The sequence below is a fragment of the Neophocaena asiaeorientalis genome, unplaced genomic scaffold (genome assembly GCF_003031525.2).
Source record: "Neophocaena asiaeorientalis asiaeorientalis breed wild unplaced genomic scaffold, Neophocaena_asiaeorientalis_V1.1 scaffold197, whole genome shotgun sequence".
Classification (NCBI taxonomy): domain Eukaryota; kingdom Metazoa; phylum Chordata; class Mammalia; order Artiodactyla; family Phocoenidae; genus Neophocaena; species Neophocaena asiaeorientalis.
The window spans coordinates 6,050,837-6,071,891 of record NW_020174703.1 but is presented as its reverse complement, the minus strand read 5'-3'; the positions used below and the strand labels follow the sequence as shown (position 1 = coordinate 6,071,891).

General features: G+C 36.2%; 1 protein-coding gene across 3 annotated transcripts in view; it reads left to right on the top strand.

Moving 5' to 3' along the window:
* ABI3BP (ABI family member 3 binding protein) overlaps positions 1–21,055 on the top strand; it is a 260,060-nt gene that overhangs the window by 133,914 nt on the left and 105,091 nt on the right. For 2 of the 3 annotated variants that reach the window (XM_024759291.1, XM_024759293.1), the window contains exons 11-18: positions 239–313; positions 2,538–2,612; positions 12,169–12,234; positions 13,388–13,462; positions 14,019–14,093; positions 15,072–15,146; positions 16,270–16,341; positions 17,124–17,198. In XM_024759291.1, coding sequence (XP_024615059.1) covers positions 239–313; positions 2,538–2,612; positions 12,169–12,234; positions 13,388–13,462; positions 14,019–14,093; positions 15,072–15,146; positions 16,270–16,341; positions 17,124–17,198 — 588 coding nt within the window. The remainder of the gene's footprint in view (positions 1–238; positions 314–2,537; positions 2,613–12,168; positions 12,235–13,387; positions 13,463–14,018; positions 14,094–15,071; positions 15,147–16,269; positions 16,342–17,123; positions 17,199–21,055) is intronic. The other variant, XM_024759292.1, reaches the window with a different exon arrangement.

Here is a 21,055-nt window from a genome sequence, read left to right as displayed (position 1 = left end):
GGGGGTCAATTCCACGTGCTTTTTGGAACACATGGAAAGTGGGCAAACCCAGAAAGGAAGGGTTGGGAGGAGGTGTCAGTTCAGACACAAGCCAGGGAGCCCTTAACATAATTAACTTGAAAAGAATTAGTCCGTGTAAGTGTCAGTTCTAATTCTAAAAGGCAACAAAAGTGCCTTATGGTCTTGAGTTGTTTCATCATTTATCTTAATTTGTAAAGTCATCTTTTTTACCTTCCAGTGACTCCTGAATCAGTTCCAAGAACCACTAAACCCACTGTGTCTAGTGCGTTAGACATTTCAGAAACAATACCGGGTAATTCTAAGAACTTTTTTTCTTAAAAAAAAAAGAACCTCCCAACCGTCATACAAAAGTAACCCCAATGCCTTGGCTTCCCATCCTCCCCACTTTCTTTCCTACCTTACTGGCAGTAGTTCATCTTCTGTTTCTCAGACCAATTCCATTAAAGTGTTAATGACATACCTTGATCCTGATGACTAATATTCTAGGCAGCTCTGGTTGCTATATGCTAACTGTACACTCTTTTTACCAGTCTCTTGGGAGGTATAGAAAAACAATGCCAGCCTTTTAACCTACAAAGCTTGGAGGAGTGAGAGTCTTGACTATGTCTGTGCTTTCCATTTCAGTTGGCTTTTCCAAGTCTTGTGTGTACTAAACTTAAGGAGAATCCCCCAAAGTGACATGCCTTTTACTAAGAATTTCATGTCATGCAAGTTAGCTGCTTCTTGGCTCAAGAGAATCTAACCTGCTTTATTCTCTTCTCCAAAAAAAAAAAAAAAAAAGGAGCAGCATGTACATATTTTGTTCTGTACTTGTGATGTTGATCTTCCATGCCACACCATGGCCATTTGAACGTATACCTTCAAATTATAACTATGTAAAACTTTTTCCAGGGAAAGACAGCTATTTCCATGAAAGGCATCAGCTGCACAATGTACCCTCTGCTATGAGCATGCCTCACATGACATGGTTAAGCCACAATGTCAAATCCCAACTCAGGGAGTTTCTAACTGAATTCTTCTTTATTGCAGTTCTTAGGGGAAGGATCCCCGAAACACCGCAAACTATTTTAATACCTAGGTTTGAATTGCCACTGAGCATTCTAGGTAAAAATTATTGAACACTGCAGCTTATTATTACCTTGGAAATATTATGCATACTTGAAAGAAGTCCTTAGGCTAATTCATTCAAATTTATCTCCTCACAGAAAAGAAGGGACACATGGCTTATAGGACAGTAAACTCTCTAATACCAAACCCTTAAATGTTATAAATTCTTTATTTTATAATCTAGGATCCTAAAGAGTCTTTCTCTATGACAAATCCTTTGGTAATTTTTCTTGGGGGTAGTCATATTTTGATATTATATTTGATTCTTTTAATTCAACATTATTGTGTCACTGAATAAATTTTTTTCTATATTTTTCCTAAACATCTTTTTACTCAACTGTTTCTCTTGAATGAGAAGATATATTTATGGTATTTCTGCAGACTGCTTCTTAGAATCCTTAGAATTTACGTGCAATATTAAAAGAGTTGTTGGGGGAGCTTAAATATAAAGTCACATAGTTACTGAAATTCTATTTTTAAAAACTATTAGACATTTTCTAGTTCATATGTGTTTGGTGCTTGACTTGAGTTTAAACTTAATATATCTGAGAATACACATACGCATAGCTGAAGAAATTAGGACACTAGTTTAATAAGGGTGAAAAAAAGAACCCAAACTCCTCAAATGCAGTGGCTTGATTATACAAAATAGAAAAAGAAGCTGTCTTATATTATCCATCATTGAAACACAGGAGTAAGAAATATATACTAGTAAACAGTCCCTTACCTCACCTGAGTAATTTGCATTTGTGTTTGTTTTTTGTTTTTGAAGCTTGAGATTTTAAAAACCTTTTCTCTTACTCACACTTCAAGCCATAACATTTCTTGTGTGTTTCATTGCAGCTCCGAAAAGGCTTCCAGAATTTCCTCAGGCAAAAACACCCTTCCCTTTTGAGAAACCTGGGGGCACCTTGGGTAATAACAGCACCTTAAATCTGGTGTTACCACGTGGGTGGTGATTGCTTAATTCTGTAGGACACGTTTACTGGATCTTATCTATGCAAACCTCAATGAACTGCTGAATTCAGTCAACTCAGCCAAACAAGTGGTTGATTGGTTTAAAAAAAAAAAAAAAAGCCAAAAACAACTATTTCTCTGATTGGATTTTCTACAAATTCAGTAACAATTATCAATCTATTAATTCCATACATAGCGCATTTAGTTAGTTTTCCGTCCTCAAAAAGGTGAGAGTATGACACCAAACTCTAGTCTCCTTCTAGTCTCTACTCAAATGCTCTCTGAATGGGTGTATATTGATTTCTTCTTCCTATGTGGTAATGTTTAATTGGATCAGTATGTGTTTTTTATTTCAGGCTACTGGTAGCCACTTAACCACACCAGCAACCTATTTCTGTCTCTTTATCCTCTCAAAAAAATTCTCAGTGAATTCCATTTCTTTTTTGCTGTAGCTTCAAGTCAAAAGCCATGGATTGTGCCTACAAGTAAAATATCTGAAGATTCCAAAATTCTGCTGCCTCAAACTGGTAATTGCATTCTTTTTTTAAAAAAATAGATTGGAGCAACAGTATGGAATAACTTCTCGTTTTTATTTTTATAGGTTGTTTAGTTGATTATCCATATACTTTGTAGTAAATGGTAAAGTTATAATCCATTCTTGATGCTTAGATGAATTTCATTTTTTTCAATACTAAAGCAAAATGCTTTTGCATTTGTTTTAAAGATCTGTGTTTTAATGTCTGGATATACAGTTAGAAGTCTGGCTAGAAGATGAACTGTGAATTGGCTCATTGAATTTCTAGAGATCTCTTTAGTGACATGAGAGCAGTAACAAAAATAAGAATCCCATCGTGATCTGATTTAAGAGTATGAATTTAATATTTCCCTTGCAGTTAGATATTTGCCTCTTTTTCAGTAAAATATCTAATGAACATTTGAGAGTTTACTTTGTGCAAGATATTATTGCTGAAATAATAAAATATGTAAACGTAAAATATGTCCTAAAATATGTAAACAGTGTGATATAGAGGAAAGACCACAGGTCTTGGCACTAATACTGGACCTTGGTTCCAGTTCTGGCTTTACTACCAACCACATATTTTAGCTATTTTTCTCTACTTTCCTGGATCCTGGTTTGCTCTTTTGTAAACTATAGCAATTGGCTTTTTCTCCCGAGAATTCTTGTGTTCCAACACTAAAATTGATTGAGTGAAATAGCTTCCTTTTTAAAAAATAGATTTTTCTCAAAGAGTTTTTGCATTTACGTCTTTTCTTTGATGTCTAGTGGTCAACTAAAGAAAATATTCAGCATGTGAGAATTATAAGAAAACCTCACAAACCATTTTGTGTGATTACTTCTATGATTTTTGTTTTACTTATTTGTATTTTAATTTTGTGAACCTTCTAGTGGTGATTTTTTTGAGTACATATAGTTAGTATATAATGTAGTTAGAAGTTCATGTAATGATGTTAAACACACCCCCATTCGGTGGTATCCTCCAGAAAGGAGTCCAGCACAGGATTGGTTTGAGAAAGGATGAGAATGAGCCTACAGACACATAGATCTTAGTCAAATGATCCTTTCTCTGGTGAGTGTAATTGATTCAGATCTTAGCAAAAGATACAAGGATGGCATCAAATGAAGTACGCATGTCTGTTACGGTCCTCCCTAGTTTACTCACGTGGGAAAACACTTATAAGTTGGTTATAGTTGTCAGCCAATACAGAGAAGCCTTAAATTAGGTCTTTCTAAGCCTTGATTCCCCATGTCACTGACCCTGAAATTCTAGTGCCATTACTCAATGTGGGTGCAAGAACACCTTCAGAATTCAGGTCACCTGAGTCTAAAATCCAGGCTCTGGGTGGACTTTCATACTGAGCCTCTAGTTCTGTTAACACAGAGGCATAGCTGCACTGCAGACTGTGGAACAATGCTAGTCTGTGGGCGTGTGTGATGGTTTATCTGCTGCACTGTGGCCCAGCTGGCCTGACCCCCACGTCCTCTACAAGTATCACATCTTCCAAACCAAAGACTGTTGGGGCCCACTGAGTTAGTAGAACACTTAGGTCCCTTTTATCTCTCAACTTCTGGGCTGTAAACACAGGGCATATAAGGTCTTCCTGGTTTCTCTTGAGCAGCCTCTAGATTTTTGGTGTTTATGATTATTTAAGAGCAAACTGACCAAAACCTCCAGGAAACCACTTATGAAATTTCAATGCCTAGGATATGAATTATATATAAGCCTGAATTGAAGCAAGCTTTGGGGGGGTAGGGAAAATATGTTTGCAGGTGAATGTTGTAGAGTTACAAAGAGACAAAGATAGATGAGATTGGAAATCCCAGTAAAAGATAGGTTCCTTTTGCCTCAATTACAGAAAAGGAATATTCTGGTTTTGCCCGGTGGAGTATGAATAGTTGCTAATGCCGCAGGAAGCAGTTTCATTATTCAGCTGCTTCCCTCCTGCTAGGGCCACCTTAGGCTGCCAGAGAACTTCCAAACACTGTCGACTGCCAGCCGTCTCTAGATGAAGTGTGTGGGCCTGTCATGGGCTGTAACAGTTCAGTAGGTATGATTGCAGGCATATGCATAAGCCACAGAAACTTCGTAGCCTGCCCTTACAACATTGAATTGTTATGACTGGGCTACTTGGTATGATGTTTGGAGAGAGAGCATTGGCATCACCAGGGAGCTTGTTAGAAAGGCAGAATCCTGGGCTCTACTTCAAATCTGTTGAATCAGGATCTGCTTTTTAACAAGATCTCCAGGTGATTTGTATGAGCATTAAAGTTTAAGAAGCACTGCCTTATCACTGTGGTCTGTAATACTTCACATGGTACAGATACGAAGCATCGAATGAGGTCAGTTATAGGACAGGAGGCCTGAAATCAATGTAAAATTGGTTTCTTAAACTAGGTGATTAAGTATTTCTTGTTTCTGCTAATATTTTTAACACTCCCATCTACCTCTTGTATAAATGTTCTGTGGCATCTTCCTAACGTGTTAAATTTCAAATTAAAATTTATCAAATGTGTTTCTTGTGATTTAAGGAGTTGGTATATTCACACAACCCTTTTATTCATTTCAGCCTTTGCTTCTCAATTGATTTTGTGTGAATTTACACAAGCACTAAGTTTCTATTTCCTATTTAGTTTCAACATATATGATTATTGTATTTTCCAGTTACTCACATGGCTTCCTAATGCAATTATTTGAGAATTAAGGAGAGAGAGAGGCAGAGATAGTACTTGAATGCCAGTCCATAAAATCATTTGTCTCGTTTTTAGTTGTTACATCTTTTGAAGAAATGATATATTTCAGCTGGTATTAATGACATTATTAAAGCGAAATGAACATATTTTGTTTTCTCTGTTGGCATGCAATGCATCTATATTTACTATGTCAATTACCTTCAGCCAAAGACCACCAGGAACATACCTGTATTTGAACAAAGATAGGTTTATTTACTTTTTGTAACAATGGAGAATGCAGACCATGAGGAACTGTGGATCTGTTAGTAAGAGGATGTTATGGGATTTAGTCTTGTGTTAGGTGATCCTGGGGAGTGTTTAAGGAAGCGAAGCTTTGCTCTGAATTAGATGCTGTCTGAAAATAGGAATAATTTGTGACAGAATATCTTAAGAATTCTTAACTAGAAGGCAAGAAAAGAGGAGTGAGACTAAAGCTGTGACTGGTAAAGATATTGGCCAGAATATGAGGACAGTCATTTTTGTGTTCATGCGTTTGTGTCCCACACAGTTACAGAATGGTCTTGTTTTTGTCTTGGTCCATCTTTGTCACCAAGTGAACTTGTCTGATGTTGATGTTCTTTTCAATTGTCGATGTTCCGTAGGTGAACACAGCAGCCTAGCTGCGAGTGCCTGACCAGCACCTGGATGCCAGGGGCTGCTTGTTTCTTTATCAACCATTAAATGTGGTTTATCGGTACCTTTTGTAAAACTCATTTTCCTTCAACGTTTACTGGATTTGTTTTCCACATTTACTTCATACTCTGTATCAAATAATCAGAATGCATGCTCTTAAAAAGATTTCTGTATTACTTTTGTCAATAAAAAGTTATGTGGAAATTCTAACTTGCATGTCGAATATTGAAATCATTTCAGTAGTTGATGGCAAGAGTGGGACAGGGTATTTGGAATTTGGAGTGTCCTAGGAAATCTGAGAAGCGCAGTCATCAAATATATTCTTCCCTACTTTTAGTCTATTGGCCCCAATCCTTCATTAGGGCTGCATTTTGTGATCTCATTATTTGGAATTGTACTTTGTTTAAACCTTCTCTAAAGTATGTTCAAGTGGGATTGACTGATTTTGCTTTCCTTAGCAAATCCACCTTTTCTTAAAGGACAGAAAGGAAATTATAAAAATATGCTCTTTAACTATATGCCAGAATGTAAATTTATTTATAAATTCTAAATTGAAAGAAAGTTGGCCATATTTTAGAAATACTTAAGTGCTTATAACAGTCATTCAGAAAAGTCCATCTTTCTGATGATGCAATAGAATTGGTCTTATGTTCTACTGGAAGGTAGCCAGTAGAACATGGTTGGAGAAGAAGGATAGAAATCAATGTTCTGTTTCTGGCTTCCTAATGCTATCAGTGTTAAGCATCCTTAATTTACTTGGTCATCCCCTTAAAAGACCATCATTTAGTACCAGGAGGGATTTGAACCTTAATCAAATAAAAAAAAATGGTTTCTTCATATAACCCAAGATGATCCAGTGTGCTTATTTGCATCCTTAGAAAACTCTCCAGCCTGTTCTTCCCCTAGCATGCCCAGACAAACTGACTTTTCCCTCTAATTGTACAGTAACTTATTACTAAGATGACAGTTCCTTCTGGCATAATTATTTCCCCTTGAGCAATAAACAATTATCTTTAGAGACTTCCCTTGACAGAACTGAGGATGGTCTGCCTCAGTCTTTTCATTAGAATCCACATTGGGAGCTCCCTTTAGGAGTTCATTACTAATTATTTTCAGTGTTTCATTCTTTCAGTACTTTGTAGAACTTTAGTAAATTGCTATATGCACTTAAGCTCTATAAATTATTGAAAGCCTTGAAAGCTGAAGTGATCAGCATGCCTGAGGAGTGGTATACTGGTTGGAAAGTTTTGGCCACAAGTGGTTTGCTCACAGTGGTTGAAAAGAGGTTGAACTCTACATTTGGACCTTATTGTCTTCCTATGAGGTGTTGATTAGCATAGATCTGGCCCACCAGACTGAATTAAACCCTAGAGAGGAGAAAAAATAGGAGTAAATGGTGGTGTTGACGCTTTGAGATCAGGAAAATAGAATTTAAGTATAGCAGATGGTTTACAGATTTACAGTGGCCTCTTAGAGATTTATAGCTGCAGCCTTTGGTTTTGCTTCATGAGCATTTTCTTGCAGGCAATATATTCACAAATTTCAAGGCCAACCGGAAAGGTATTTTATTTTTCCATGATATGAAGAGAGCTTTATGTACTTATTTAAATGGTACTGAGAACTCTGTGTGTGGTGTTTATAGCTGCTTTTCTCATCCAGCTACTTATTGATGGTCCTGTTGTATTTTTCCCTTGTGTCTTTATATGTGTGTTTAGGATTCTATTTCCATGGCAGGGTATGGCCATGCAAGCATATGGCAGGTCATTGTGTAGTAGAGGGAGAGATTTGTGTGCACATATATGTGTGTTATAAAATAATTAAAGGATCTGTTCATTTATTCTCATCTATCCTTACTAAGAGCATAAACTACCCAACTGTCAAACTCATTGTTATTTGTTCATTGTAATGGAAATCTTGCCGGTTAATTCCATTGAGTCTTCCCATGTACAAGGCTCTGGGGTAAACCTTGAAGTCCATAAAGAGCATGACAGGCACAGTTTCTATCCTAATGAGGTCACGAGGTCTTTCATCTAAGAATTGATGTTTAAAAATGAGTCTTTATACATATGCAGTCGAATATTATTCACCGTAAAAAAAAACAAGATGGAATAATGCCATTTGTAGAGACATAGATGAACCTAGAGATTATCATACTAAGTGAAGTAAGTCAGACAGGGAAAGACAAGTATCATATGATACTACTTACATATGGACTCTAAAAAATGATACAAATGAACTTATTTACAAAACAGAAACGGACTCACAGACATAGAAAACAAACTTATGGTTAACAAAGGGGAAAGGGAGTGAGGAGGGATAAATTTCAATTTGTTATAAAGCAGAAACTAACACACCATTGTAAAGAAATTATACTCCAATAAATATGTTTAAAAAAAACTATAAGGGAAAACAATCTGAAAAAATACATATATATATATATGTATATATATATATGAATTACTTTGCTGTACACCAGAAGCTAGCACATTTTAAATCAACTATACTTCAATTAAAAAAATAATAAATTTAGAAACAGTCCAACCAAAAAGTCTTTCACATCGTTATTAATATTCATGGAATTTGAATAAGATAAATTGATGAATTCTTGATCATTGTAAAGGCCTTGTCTGTGTGCCATCATATGTTTCCAGAGCAATATCAAAGTATTTTTATTATGGAACTTGCATCTAATCAGGTTTTTAGATTTTTTTTTTTTTTTTTGCGGTACACGGGCCTCTCACTGCTGTGGCCTCTCCCATCATGGAGCACAAGCTCCGGATGCGCAGGCTCAGCGGCCATGGCTCACGGGCCCAGCCTGTCCGCGGCATGTGGGATCTTCCCGGACTGGGGCACGAACCCGTGTCCCCTGCATCGGCAGGCAGACTCTCAACCACTGCGCCACCAGGGAAGCCCCTAATCAGGTTTTTAAAAGTAAACATAAAATGTACAGCCAACAAAACATAATTTAGCAATGTAGTTTTGGGAAGTTATAAGCAAATGAGAAAATTGTAATGTGGCTTATTTCATATTATTTTTTTCTCTGAAAAATATAAAAATAAAATTTAGTTATCATGATTATAAGCCATTACTGTTTTTTGAAAGAAACTAAAATTGCTTTTTATAGCCTTTGAATTGAACTGCCTATTTTACTAGCATTAGACTTCTACAAATTTTGGTCCCATTTATATTCTGTGAATGCAAGATTAGAAAGAGTGCTTAATGACAAATGGCTGGAGAATGTCACCCACTAAAGTAAGTATGGGTGACAGAAAATGTTTGCCTCTAAACAATAATGCATGATGGCATGTAGAGTCTAAAAAATAGAAGGGTTTACCCCTCTTAGCTATTAATTTTATAGCTGGAGAAGCCCTTTAAAAACCAGGGATACCTAAGCATTTCCTATGTTTCATTCTGGTATAGAAAGAAGTATATTTACAAGAGTTTTGTGGGGGTTTTTGTTTTTTTGTTTGTTTGGGTTTTTCTTAAATTTTATTTATTTTTTTATACAGCAGGTTCTTATTAGTTATCCATTTTATACATATTGGTGTATATATGTCAATCCCAATCTCCCAATTCATCACACCACCACACCTCCCCCCACCAGTTTCTTCTTGATTACTATAGCTTTGTAGTATAGTCTGAAGTTTGGGAGCCTGATTCCTTCAGCTCCGTTTTTTTCCGTCAAGACTGCTTTGGCTATTCAGGGTCTTTTATGTTTCCATACAGATTGTGAATTTTTTTGTTCTAATTCTGTGAAAAATGCCATTGGTAGTTTGATAGGGATTACATTGAATCTGTAGATTGCTTTGGGTAGTATAGTCATTTTCACAATATTGATTCTTCCAATCTAAGAACATGGTATATCTTTCCATCTGTTTGTATCAAGAGTTTTGTAAAGAAGTCAAGAGTGGTTGATTTTTGGAGAACTCCAGTTTCTACCCTGTCCTATCCTCTGACACCCATTACTTCAGAGTCAAAAACTCTTGTTTAACCCATGAAATGAGGTAGTAGTGTGCTTCTCAGAGCTGCCCAAACAACATAAAACTTCCAGCGAGTGGTGTTTGTGTGTTTTTAGCACTCAGCTATCAGAAACTCCAGAAATAAAAATATCAGGGACCAAACATGCTGGCAAACATGTGATTTTAATCTTAATTATATTTGAGAAAATGTTTGGAAGTAAGAGGTCCCTGACAGTTGGGAACTTTCAGACGTGAGTCACAATTGCCAGAGGATGATGGAAGGAGGGCTTCTTTCTCCAGGACAGTGTCTTCTGGGAATAACTTGAGGGAAGATGGAGGCCTGGCTTGGAACCTCCAGGATGGAAGGGCCTTGTTAATATGGAAAAGAAGTAGAAAGAGGGTGAATAAATATCATCTCTTGGAATAGAGTACAAGAATATAAGAAAGGTGGTCCAGTGTCACTAGATAGAAGGGAAATGTGGGAGTTAGGATAACATAAAGACAGTATGGTGTTTTTCAAAAGCAACAGATAAAATATAAATAAGTCAGCTATTCACAATTAGAAAGGTGGTCCAGTGTCACTAGATGGAAGGGAAATGTGGGAGTTAGGATAACATAAAGACAGTATGGTGTTTTTCAAAAGCAACAGTATAAAATATAAAGTCAGCTATTAATTCACAAGTTCTTACCTAGTACAAGGGGTTTAAATACAAGTTGGTAACGTTTTCCTGATTTGTCTAGTAGTTAGAGCGAGCTGACTTTGCTGGATCCATGATTTGAAATTGGCTTCAAGTGAACCTAAGATCGGCAGCTGCCAACATTTTTGTCCTTTAGAAGATGAGTCATTCTTATCTGACCCTTTAAAACTGTAGCTAGACTAAAGAAAACTTTACATTGCAAGGTAATAAATTTACTCTTGGGATATCTGCATATTTTAACTCATAATCTTTTTTTTCGAAGAATTTTGCAAAGCAGTAGATTCACCTTCACAAACTGAAATATATTTCCTGCCTCTTTTGTATGCAGTGCAATATAATTACCCTCTCTGCATATCAGACTGCTGCATGCTCTGATCGTAGCTTCCCTACAGCTTCAACTAGCGATGGTTCAGTATCGTTACATTGTCACTAAATTACAAGTAGCCCCAATGTGTAAATTTTCCCATGAGCTCCTGCCTTTATAGTTTATTTCTGTACAGCCGTTTTCAATGGGCAAGGAAAGTGACACCTGCCTCCTGACAGTTCATGCTTCCTCTATACCTCTCATTACCATGGTGACGGCTCTTTGTACGGAAATGGGAACTTTCTAATTTTGATGCTGTTTTTGCTTGCAAATTCAACTCTTAAGTGAACGTGAAAATTATCCCTACATTAAAATCAAGCTGTATTGTTAAGGTGACCCTACTTTTCTTTATGTAGAATATAAAACTTATCTTTAAACCCACCTAGATTATAGATGGGCTTTTGGCTCCATGGAGGAATGTAGAAAGCTGCCTCTAGGTAAAATGGCAGGAAGGATGGGACAAGAGGAAGGTGCTGGTCTTAACTCTGCCATTCCTGGCCCTGCTAATGGAATGGGAAATATGTCGAATTTGACAGTCCCAGTGCGTGACCACTAGCAAATGTCCTCTCCCCAGTGAATCTCAATTTTATCATCTAGAAAATGGAGTTACTACCCCATTGTCTATAACATGGGGCTAACGTCTACCTCACCTATTTCTCAGGGATGTTAAGAGAGTTAAATAAGTTGATACATGAGAAAATGCTGTGCAAACTATAAAGTGCTGTGCAAACTGTAAAGTACTATCCAGACATCATGATGGTAACTTTTACTAAGTACAAAGACTAAGCTGTAGTGTCTGTGCAAATTACCTCAGTGTGACTGCTGTTTCCTTCTTTGGAAATCTCAAATTGCCATCTGATTTCATTTATGTTTGTACTCTTTGAAGCTATTTGATTTACAGCTGGCACTACTTCCTTGTAAGTAGCACTATGCTCACATCACCCGAGGGGTCAGTGTCAGGGCTCACTGCATAAAGGCCTTTAGTTCAGGGCAAGAAGGACTAGAGGCAAGTCTTTTAGTGATTGCTTACACGTTGCGGACATGACCAGTAGCCCACAGCCAAAGCTCACTAACACCTACATGAAAATGTCCTCTTTCAGCCAGCATGAAAATATGTCATGAAATCTTTTAAAATTAAAATTAACATCTTCTTTTATGTTTTACCTTTTCTTTTAAAAGCCACTTATGATGTTTTCTCAAGCCCTACAACATCAGATGAGCCTGAAATATCAGAGCCCCACACAGGTACACCCAGCCTCTCAATTCTTTTTTTTGGATGCCAGGTATTCTGACAATACTGCACCTAGTTCTCCCTTTCATTTTTGTCGAATGAAAAAGTGCGCTCTCTAGAGCTCCACAGGAGAGACATGTCAATCTGTGTCAGGGAGATGAATTCTACCCACCTCTCCCACTGAATGATTATTTCTTCCCATCCATCAGTAAATAAACTCTGCCACATGTGGGAGATGCAGATAGATTAGGTTGCCACTGAGGCACAGTAAAATAATGGCCTATCTCTCCTGTGTTCAGAGTCATTCTAAAAAGCTTTAGATTCTTAGTTTTCCCTGGTGTAGTGGTTCTCCAGTGGGGGTGAGTTTGCTCCCTTCCCCCTGAGGAAACATACGGCCATGGCTAGATATACTTTTGGTATCTGGGGACGGTATTACTGACATCTAGTGGGTAGAGGCCAGGGATGCTGCTAAACACCCTGCAATGCACAGGACAGCTCCCACACCAAAGAGTCATCCAGCCCTAAAGGGCAATAGTGCCAAGGTGAGAAATCCGTCTCTCGAGCAATCATGTCACTCATTTGTCTATAGAAGTTCAGTTGGGTCTAATGTTTGGCATTCACTTACTGATCTATCTACAGCGAGTTTAATTCAGTCCAATAGTTCCTTCTAGCAAGTATTAATTGAGCACTTACTAAACTAGGTACTGCAGGAGATTCAAAGTAAATAATACTGGTCTCTGCCACACAGAGACATATGTCTGGTATTTGTGTGTGTGTGTGTAGCCTTATCTTAGCTCTATTGGTGCCATGATAAATAAAGGCAAATAATTTTATATAGTAGCAGAAAATTTTAAGAAATGAAATAGAATGCTAAGAGTAGATTCAGCTAGCAGTTTAAGAAACAGGGAAGGAACCAGAAAAACCAGTTGAAAGTTCAATATATGAAACATTGTTTTATCATGGTTTAACATTTGAAGTTTGCATGTTTTTAAAAATGAGGTCATCTTCAACTCCTAATGAATCACTAGTTTTAAAATGTTGGTCAGCAATCTCTCAAGTGTTCTTGATATTTTTCCCCATTTGAGGCATAATTTATTACTCTGGAATTTGTATTTTATTCCTGGGGCCTTCTATTGCTTTTAAAAATGTTGACATTTATTCCAACAGCAACAAGCGATCCATTTCTGGATTCTGTCCCATCTAAAACTTCTAGAACTCTTGAACAGCCAAGGGCAACACTGGGTAATGTTTTTAACAGAAAAATTGTGCTTTGTTTTCCATCGAAAGAAAATCCATGTAAATGCCTTTCTTCCAAATGACCATTTAATTCCATCACATCTAATCATTTATTTCTTTCCTGTTTCTGAATATAATATATATTTTTTCCTGTAATGCAGGCATCTTATGTTCCATTTTGGGCTCTCTCTCTCTTTTTTCTTTTTAAACCGTAATAGATGATATTTTTTCCATCCTTAAAGGAATGAAAAGCTTTGAAAACTGCATGGACATCTTCATCATCCATATCCTCCCATCTCGTGTGTTTGTGGCCTGTATCACCTCTCTTCCATGCATTGAGTCTGCCTCGAGTCAGCTACTGAACAATCTCATTCTGACCTTTTCTCCACTTTAAATTATCATTTCATCCACCAGCTTTCAAGACAACATTCATGCATTTTTCATCCTTAATCATGTCCTTGTAGCATGTGCTTTGTAACACCATCTAAAAGCATGCTGAAACTCTTAAAATACCTCATTTTAACTGGAATTATTTGGTGGGATGGGGTGTTTGTGTTTTCAGCTCCGAGTGAAACACCATTCGTTCCTCAAAAACTGGAAATCTTTACCAGTCCTGAAATGCAACCTACAACACCTGGTAACTAATGACATTCGTATAGTTGTGTACTTTGAAAGAATGGATAAAGTGACAAAAAGAATCAGTCGTGTGTTGGCCTTTTCAGAATATTTTCAGTAGTAAACATTTCCCTTCATTCTCTACCATGAAATTCTTCAAAGAACTGGGTTGTCTGTCCTACTTAGCCTTGTGATAATCCTCGAAGAATTTTCATAATCTTGGTGTCTCTGTATTTTTTTAATTGAGGTAAAATTAATATATAACATTATATTAGTTGCAGGTGTATGACATAAAAATTCAGTCTTTGCATACGTTATTTTGAAGTATTATTCCCTTTCTTCTTGTTATTCCCTATACTTCTTTCAAATTTGCCACTGGAAAATAACAGCAAAATTATAGATAATAATTATTTTAAAATACATTCCCTTCAATTAGCATATTTAGATACCACTTGGTCAGACTGTTTTTCTCCAAGTAGCCTAAGTATAAAGAGCACCAAGTAGGCTCTGCAGTCCTGGATATGATAAAGAAAGATGAATAAAAGAGTAAAACAACATATATTCTATAATAGAAAATTATTGGAATAATGAAGTTCGTTAACTCCTGGTGAGGTTAGTAGTGAGATATAGAATTAAAGAAGTTCTGAACCTTCCATTCTCTAAATCTCAAATATTTGTGCTTCTCCCGTGCTGTTCAGTAGTAAATCACCTTTTGAGTTCTTAACTGTACCTTGTGTTCTTAAATCCCACAAGGGTCCTCCCTTTCCAGTACAGTTAAGTGAACAATGTACCTTCAATTCTCATATAGAATTTAATTTCTTTTGACTCAATCAACACTTATTGAGCACCTACTGTATATAAAACACAGTGCTGGGCATTCTAGGGATACAAAGAAATAAAAAGCAGTTCTTGCCCTCAAGAAGTTTACAAGTTTACAGTTACAACCTGATTGGCCCCTGGGAAATACCATTTATCAAAGCTATATTAAATCTTCTTTCAGCTCCCCTGCAAACTACATCTGTCCCTTCTACACCTAAACGACGCTTCAGGCCCAAAACACCAAGAACTAAACCTGGTAAATAACTGTCTCTTTAACCTTTCAGGATATTTAATTCCAAATAGATAATGTCCATCTACTTATAAAAAGAAACGATTCTATAGATTAAACATTCTCTGTAAAATTTGGAATTGACTGAAGATGAATAATTAATGCAAAATAACAAGGATCAAACATTTTCAATAAGATCTTATTGAAAATTATGTGAATGATGTTCTTTCTTTCTGGGAAATAATCTTCTTTAATCAGAGTAATACGTAAAGATTTTTTTTAAGTACTACAAGGCTTAGATTGAACAAGAGGAGTCCACTGCCCTACCCTATTCTACCCTTGAGACCCATTCTCCAATTCTTTAGCATGTTTCTTTTGTATTTACCGCCACATTTCTAAGCAATATGCTGCTGTTTCTTGTTAGATCAATTTTAGTGAATGATGTTCTTGCATGCAAATTTTGGTATAAACATAGAAACAAGTCCTACTGTCACAGTGATATATACTGTAATTTATTTTCCTGGCATGCATCTGAGTTTAAGTGTTATTAGGCAGACAGTTCCTGTTTTCGTTGCCTACTACTATGTTTTCAGTTTTGCACTAGGGCGATGGCTGAGATGCAGAGGACATGACTCTGGCTTTCCAATTGCTTGTATTTTTTTTTTTTTTTAAGATTATATCATGAACAATGAGAGCAATGTAAGATTATACAACCTGCTTGTGAAACTGTAATACTGTGTGGAAGCTCAGAAAAAGAAAGTACGAGTTGAGGATGTAAGCCTCAGAATATGTGTAGGGTTTAGAGGAAAGGGAGAGGGGAACAACATATATTATGGCACAGAGTTTGAGGTAAAGGTAGTTTAGCAACCTGGATGTGACACTCTTCATTGTCAAAGAGTACACTCAGAATCATGCTCGACAAACCAGACTTTGATTATTCCATTGCTTATTATAATTTTTTTATAACTATACTATTATGACTAAATTTTAAAATTCTTGCCCCAAACTTTTACTCACTGCATACTTTGTAAACACTGACTAAATATTACAGGATTTTAAAAAGGTCATTCAGTTCCTCTTTGGAGGATTGTTTTTTTTTTATTGTCTCTAGAATATTTTAATATATTTTTTTTTTCCTTTCCACCACCAGAAAGAACCACAAGTCCTGGAACAATTACATCTAAAATTTCTAAAAGCCCTGAACCTACACGGACAACACTGGGTAACAATATGTCCTTAGTAAATATGTTACTTCATTTCACCACGGAAAGTCCAGTATGCCAGCTTTTATGTAACATCTCAATCACTGTTCTAACTGGATCATTTCAGCAGTACTAAATTATCTCATAGTGCACATCAACTCCATGACTTTCATGGTTTTGGATAGCTGGCCGTGTGGTGGTTGATGTGAACTCAGCATTTAGACATCATCCTGTACCTTGGAGAGCCGTTAAATCACTGATGATTTGTCATCTTCTATGCAACCATTGTTTTTAAAGCTGCGTCTTATACACAGTTCTCCATTTTTTTAAGTAAAGCCCTCAAGTTCAACTTCATTTGGCAAAACAGCTTTCTGTTATGGTGTTAGTAAAAATCTCTTTATGCCGTAGATCATAACATTATACCTATCAGTAAATATTAATTTTAAAACATTTCTCTTTTCTGATGCTTAAAGATTTAGATGTGGCTGAGAAATGTGAAATAAGGTGCAAAATCATTACACTGATTTTTGTTTTCTAATCATGGGTTAAAATCGCTGTCTTTGGGTAGTTGTGGTGACTAGTGACAATGCTGTTTCTCTTGAAATGCTTTTTCAAAAAGATGAAAATTTATTACTGTATTTTCATTAAATGGTGCTCTGTGAAGTATTATTTTAATGGAATCCAAAATCATCCAAGATGACGGGTTTATAGCACTTGAGGTATAGGTTTTCCTTTTGCGGTTTTAGACACTGAAATGACTAATTATTGATTTGTTGATTATTTTGTTTCTTTATTTTTCCAGCTCCCAGTAAAACACAGTTTATTTCTTTGAAACCTAAAATCCCTCTCAGTCCAGAAGTGACACACACCAAACCTGGTAATTACCCTGAGCTTTATTTTGATATTCCAAAAGTAGGGTTGAAAAGTTATTTTATGCCACTCTTTGGAGCAAGAACTTCTGATTTGCATCTTGGTATTTGATATAACTTTCCATGAAAAGAGTGAAAGTGCGATGAAATGATGTCGTTTATAGCCAACTCCTCTGATATTATCATAGCATCTCTCTGAGCTGTGTGGTGTTTCATTATGTTCATGACCATCACAGAGAAAGCACAGAAATAGAGTGGTGGGAAGGATTGAGGACTCCCTTGTCTAGGACTGTGAAATAGTTTCCAGTGCCAAAGTTGATTGGAATTCAGATCACACTAAACATTAGCCTTTCAGCTGAGAAGTGGAGAAGTCTTTCCATCCCCTAAGAACTCTGCCTTGTTTGGGGCCTTCTCAGTTCTCGGGCTGCATGAGTAGCAATGGTTGTATTTCCCTAATGTTCTATGGCTTCTTTCTAAATTGGGTCTGATTTCCAAACACTGACTTCTGTTTACTTCTCAGGAGACATTAATGATGTTTTGCTGAAGAAAAAAGGGGTTTTTTTTCTTCTTTTTTTGCAGGGAGGGGTTATTCTGTGTATGTAATTAAAAACAGAGACAATTCCCTGCACAAGGATTGCAGGACATGTTAAATGATCAAATTGTTTTTTCCATCTATCCAGAATCTCTACAACAGTCTGAAATGTTGATTTATGAGATTATATATGGGGAACTTCATCACAACTCATTATTTTCATCAAAACTTTAACCCCTTAGCTCTGGGAAGAATATATTTCTCACTGTAATATGGATTTTTCATTAATGTATATTTACAAGGTAGGATTATTAAAGCAAGAGGTTTTCTGCTTAAGTGGGCATGATTTGTTTTTTGCAAAGACATGGGTAAGGAAGAAAAGCGTAACTGCTCAGAAAGAGAATTCTCATGACTCCTTTTAAAGAGGCAGTGAGATTTCCAGGTGTTGTAGGTGTCAGAGGGAAAGAAATTATGGATTAGGCAAAGGGAGTATAGTTGATGCTGTGACCAGGGGTGAGGTCTCCAAGTCAGAGAAATGGAATGAAGTATTCTAACTCAGAGAGGTTATTAGGAGAAAGAAGCATAGCTAATAAAACTCAAGAGCCCTAGCAGTTTAAATCATAGAACTCTGACAGTCAGCTATCTGAGAGAAGGATTTCATGTACATTTATTTTAAAATTATGCCCAGAGGACTTTAGAATAAGGTAGTAACTCTTACATTTAAGCTGTATTTTGAATAGGGACCTATTACCAAGCAGCTCGAGAAATATTACTCTATGTTTGGGTCACCAACTTTTTATTTATTTATTTTTGAATTTTATTTTTTTATACAGCAGGTTCTTATTAGTTATCCATTTTATACATATTAGTGTATATATGTCAATCCCAATCTCCCAATTCATCCCACCAGCACCCCCTGCCATTTGGGGTCACCAACTTTAAGTAAATGTTTTTCCAATCTAATTGTTGTTACAAGGTAACATTTGAAAACATCAAAAAATGTCTCCTAATGTTTATTACCATTTATTCATGATAAGCTATATTATTACTTTTAGTGGTTTCTGGGGGAATAAAATGTTTCTGAGAGGAAATTCATTAATACAGATCAAGGTGGGAGAGTGTGTTCTTATCACTGTAAGGTATTTGAGCAAAGAGATTTCTTAATTTGACATTTCCCTTTAAAATGGGGGAAATCATTTGGAAGCTAATGGGTTTATATTCCTTTGATTTCTACCTTCTAATCACCTAAGAATAGCCACTCTTCCCCTAACAGCAAGTATCACCACTTCAGAATCTGTGCCTAAACTTAAGCTAACTCATGTTGACTTTGAGTGGCCTGAGGCAACATAGGGTGATGACTGGTTCTCTATAAACCATTGCTTGGGTTTTAGCTTTTTAAAATGTATTTATTTTATGGCAACCACCACTATAGCTCTGCTAAATACTTCTTCTCCTGCCAAGGTTCAAGAGAGCAAATAAACCACCAAAAGCTTTGTGATTTGAGTCATTCATTGCCTTTCTCAGCCCTCTCCTCACAGTCTCCTGTTTTTCTGTTTCACTTTCCATACAGGCTGCTTTTCCTTTGGTTTTCCTTTGTGGTTAAGCTAACGAGTAAAAACCCACATTGGTTTTGGTTTGTTTTATAAGCAGAATCCAACACTTTCTTGAAAATCCCAGACATCTACCATGTCCCAACTTGTCTGCCTCATCCAATAAGAATTGTTTCCTTCATAGTTAATTATTAAGATTGTAATGACGTTCGGCTCTTCAAGCTTTTAACGATCTGAAAAAAAGGGAGAGACCTCCGATTACAGCTGTTTGTTGTATGCATTTCTCTGACACGGTGGACAGAATAGTAAATTGTACTCATTGCTAGCCACAAATCCATGAGAGGGTTTTAGTTTTCTTTGTTTTGTGCTGAGGTGAGTGGTATAGTTATTTGCATGCCACTCAGCTTTTTTTATGGAACATTTTTGCACCTTTATCGGTAATACCTTAAGGCTATGAAATAGAGGAAGTCTTATCAGAAGATGTATTTACTTTTAATAACACTGACTTTAATATTTTTATATTCAGGTGAATTGGAAGCTTAATTGATGGGGCTCCATACCTATTTGGCCTCAGTCTCAGGACCTAAAAAATGCTGATTTTTCTTTATAAAATTCAAAAGACAGCATTCTTTGATCTTTGTGAAAGCTAAAAGGTGCTACAAGTACCAAATCTTACTTTTTCACACTTTTAGAAGGCAACTTTGTAGAAATTAAAACCTGAATTACAACTCCAAAGTTTCAAGAGAATTTTTGTTTTTTGCTATTTTCAGATGTGAATGCTTTTTGATATTGTATTTAATTACTGATATCTACTATTTATTTTCCCTTTCTCCTGTAGACTCTGACATTTAGCCACACCCCCTCCCCCTCCCACACACACATTTTTTTACTTTGCCTAGTGTACTTCTATCTTGTACATTACTGCAGCTCTGCCATTCATCTGTTATAATCTATTTCTGACAAGTTCTTGAGAAATCAGAATTCTTTTTTTTTGGCCACAGACATTCTAATGAATGATGCTACGTTTCAGTAACACCTTGTGCTATTATGCCTTGCGTTCAGAATAAATGAAAATTCTCTATCCTAATTATTTATTATTATATTTTCTTTTTTAGTTGCTAAAGAGTCACTACATGCTTCCCCCAAACCTTCCATATCCCCTAGTCCAGAAATATCAGAGATAACCCTGGTAAATGTAATATAAGGAATACATAAGTGCAAAATGATTTAAGTTCTGTTAAGCTGGTCAGTAGGTGCCATATTAATTGGTTTCTTTCTGTAAGAAAAAAAAAGTCAAAGAATATTCACTTTGTTTTGTATTTCAACAACTGATTTCCTTTTTTATTTTCTTCTTGAAAGAAAAGAATTCTTTTTGTTCTACAGAATAGGAAACCTCTATTGGATGATCTTCTTTTAAAAAACCCAAATAGACTTTTTAACCAAACTATATTCAGCATGAGGTATAATTTATTTACTGCTAATCTGAATGGCATTGGAGAATTTATCTGTCAGAATATTTATATAATATTGTTATTCAATTTATTCAGCATTTGATGAAATCTGAGACTACTTTCTGACTTCTATTGATTTGATAATTTAAATGGAATAAATTTCATGTGTAAATCAATTTGTTCACCAGCAATAGATACTAGTAAATACGGGGAACACCGTATGAACACTTGTGGCCCCTTTTAGACTGTAAGTTCCATTCCTATTTTTTGTGAAAGAATATCAGATCCAGTCAGGTTGAAAATCATCCCAAACTAACAGAGCTAAGGCACGG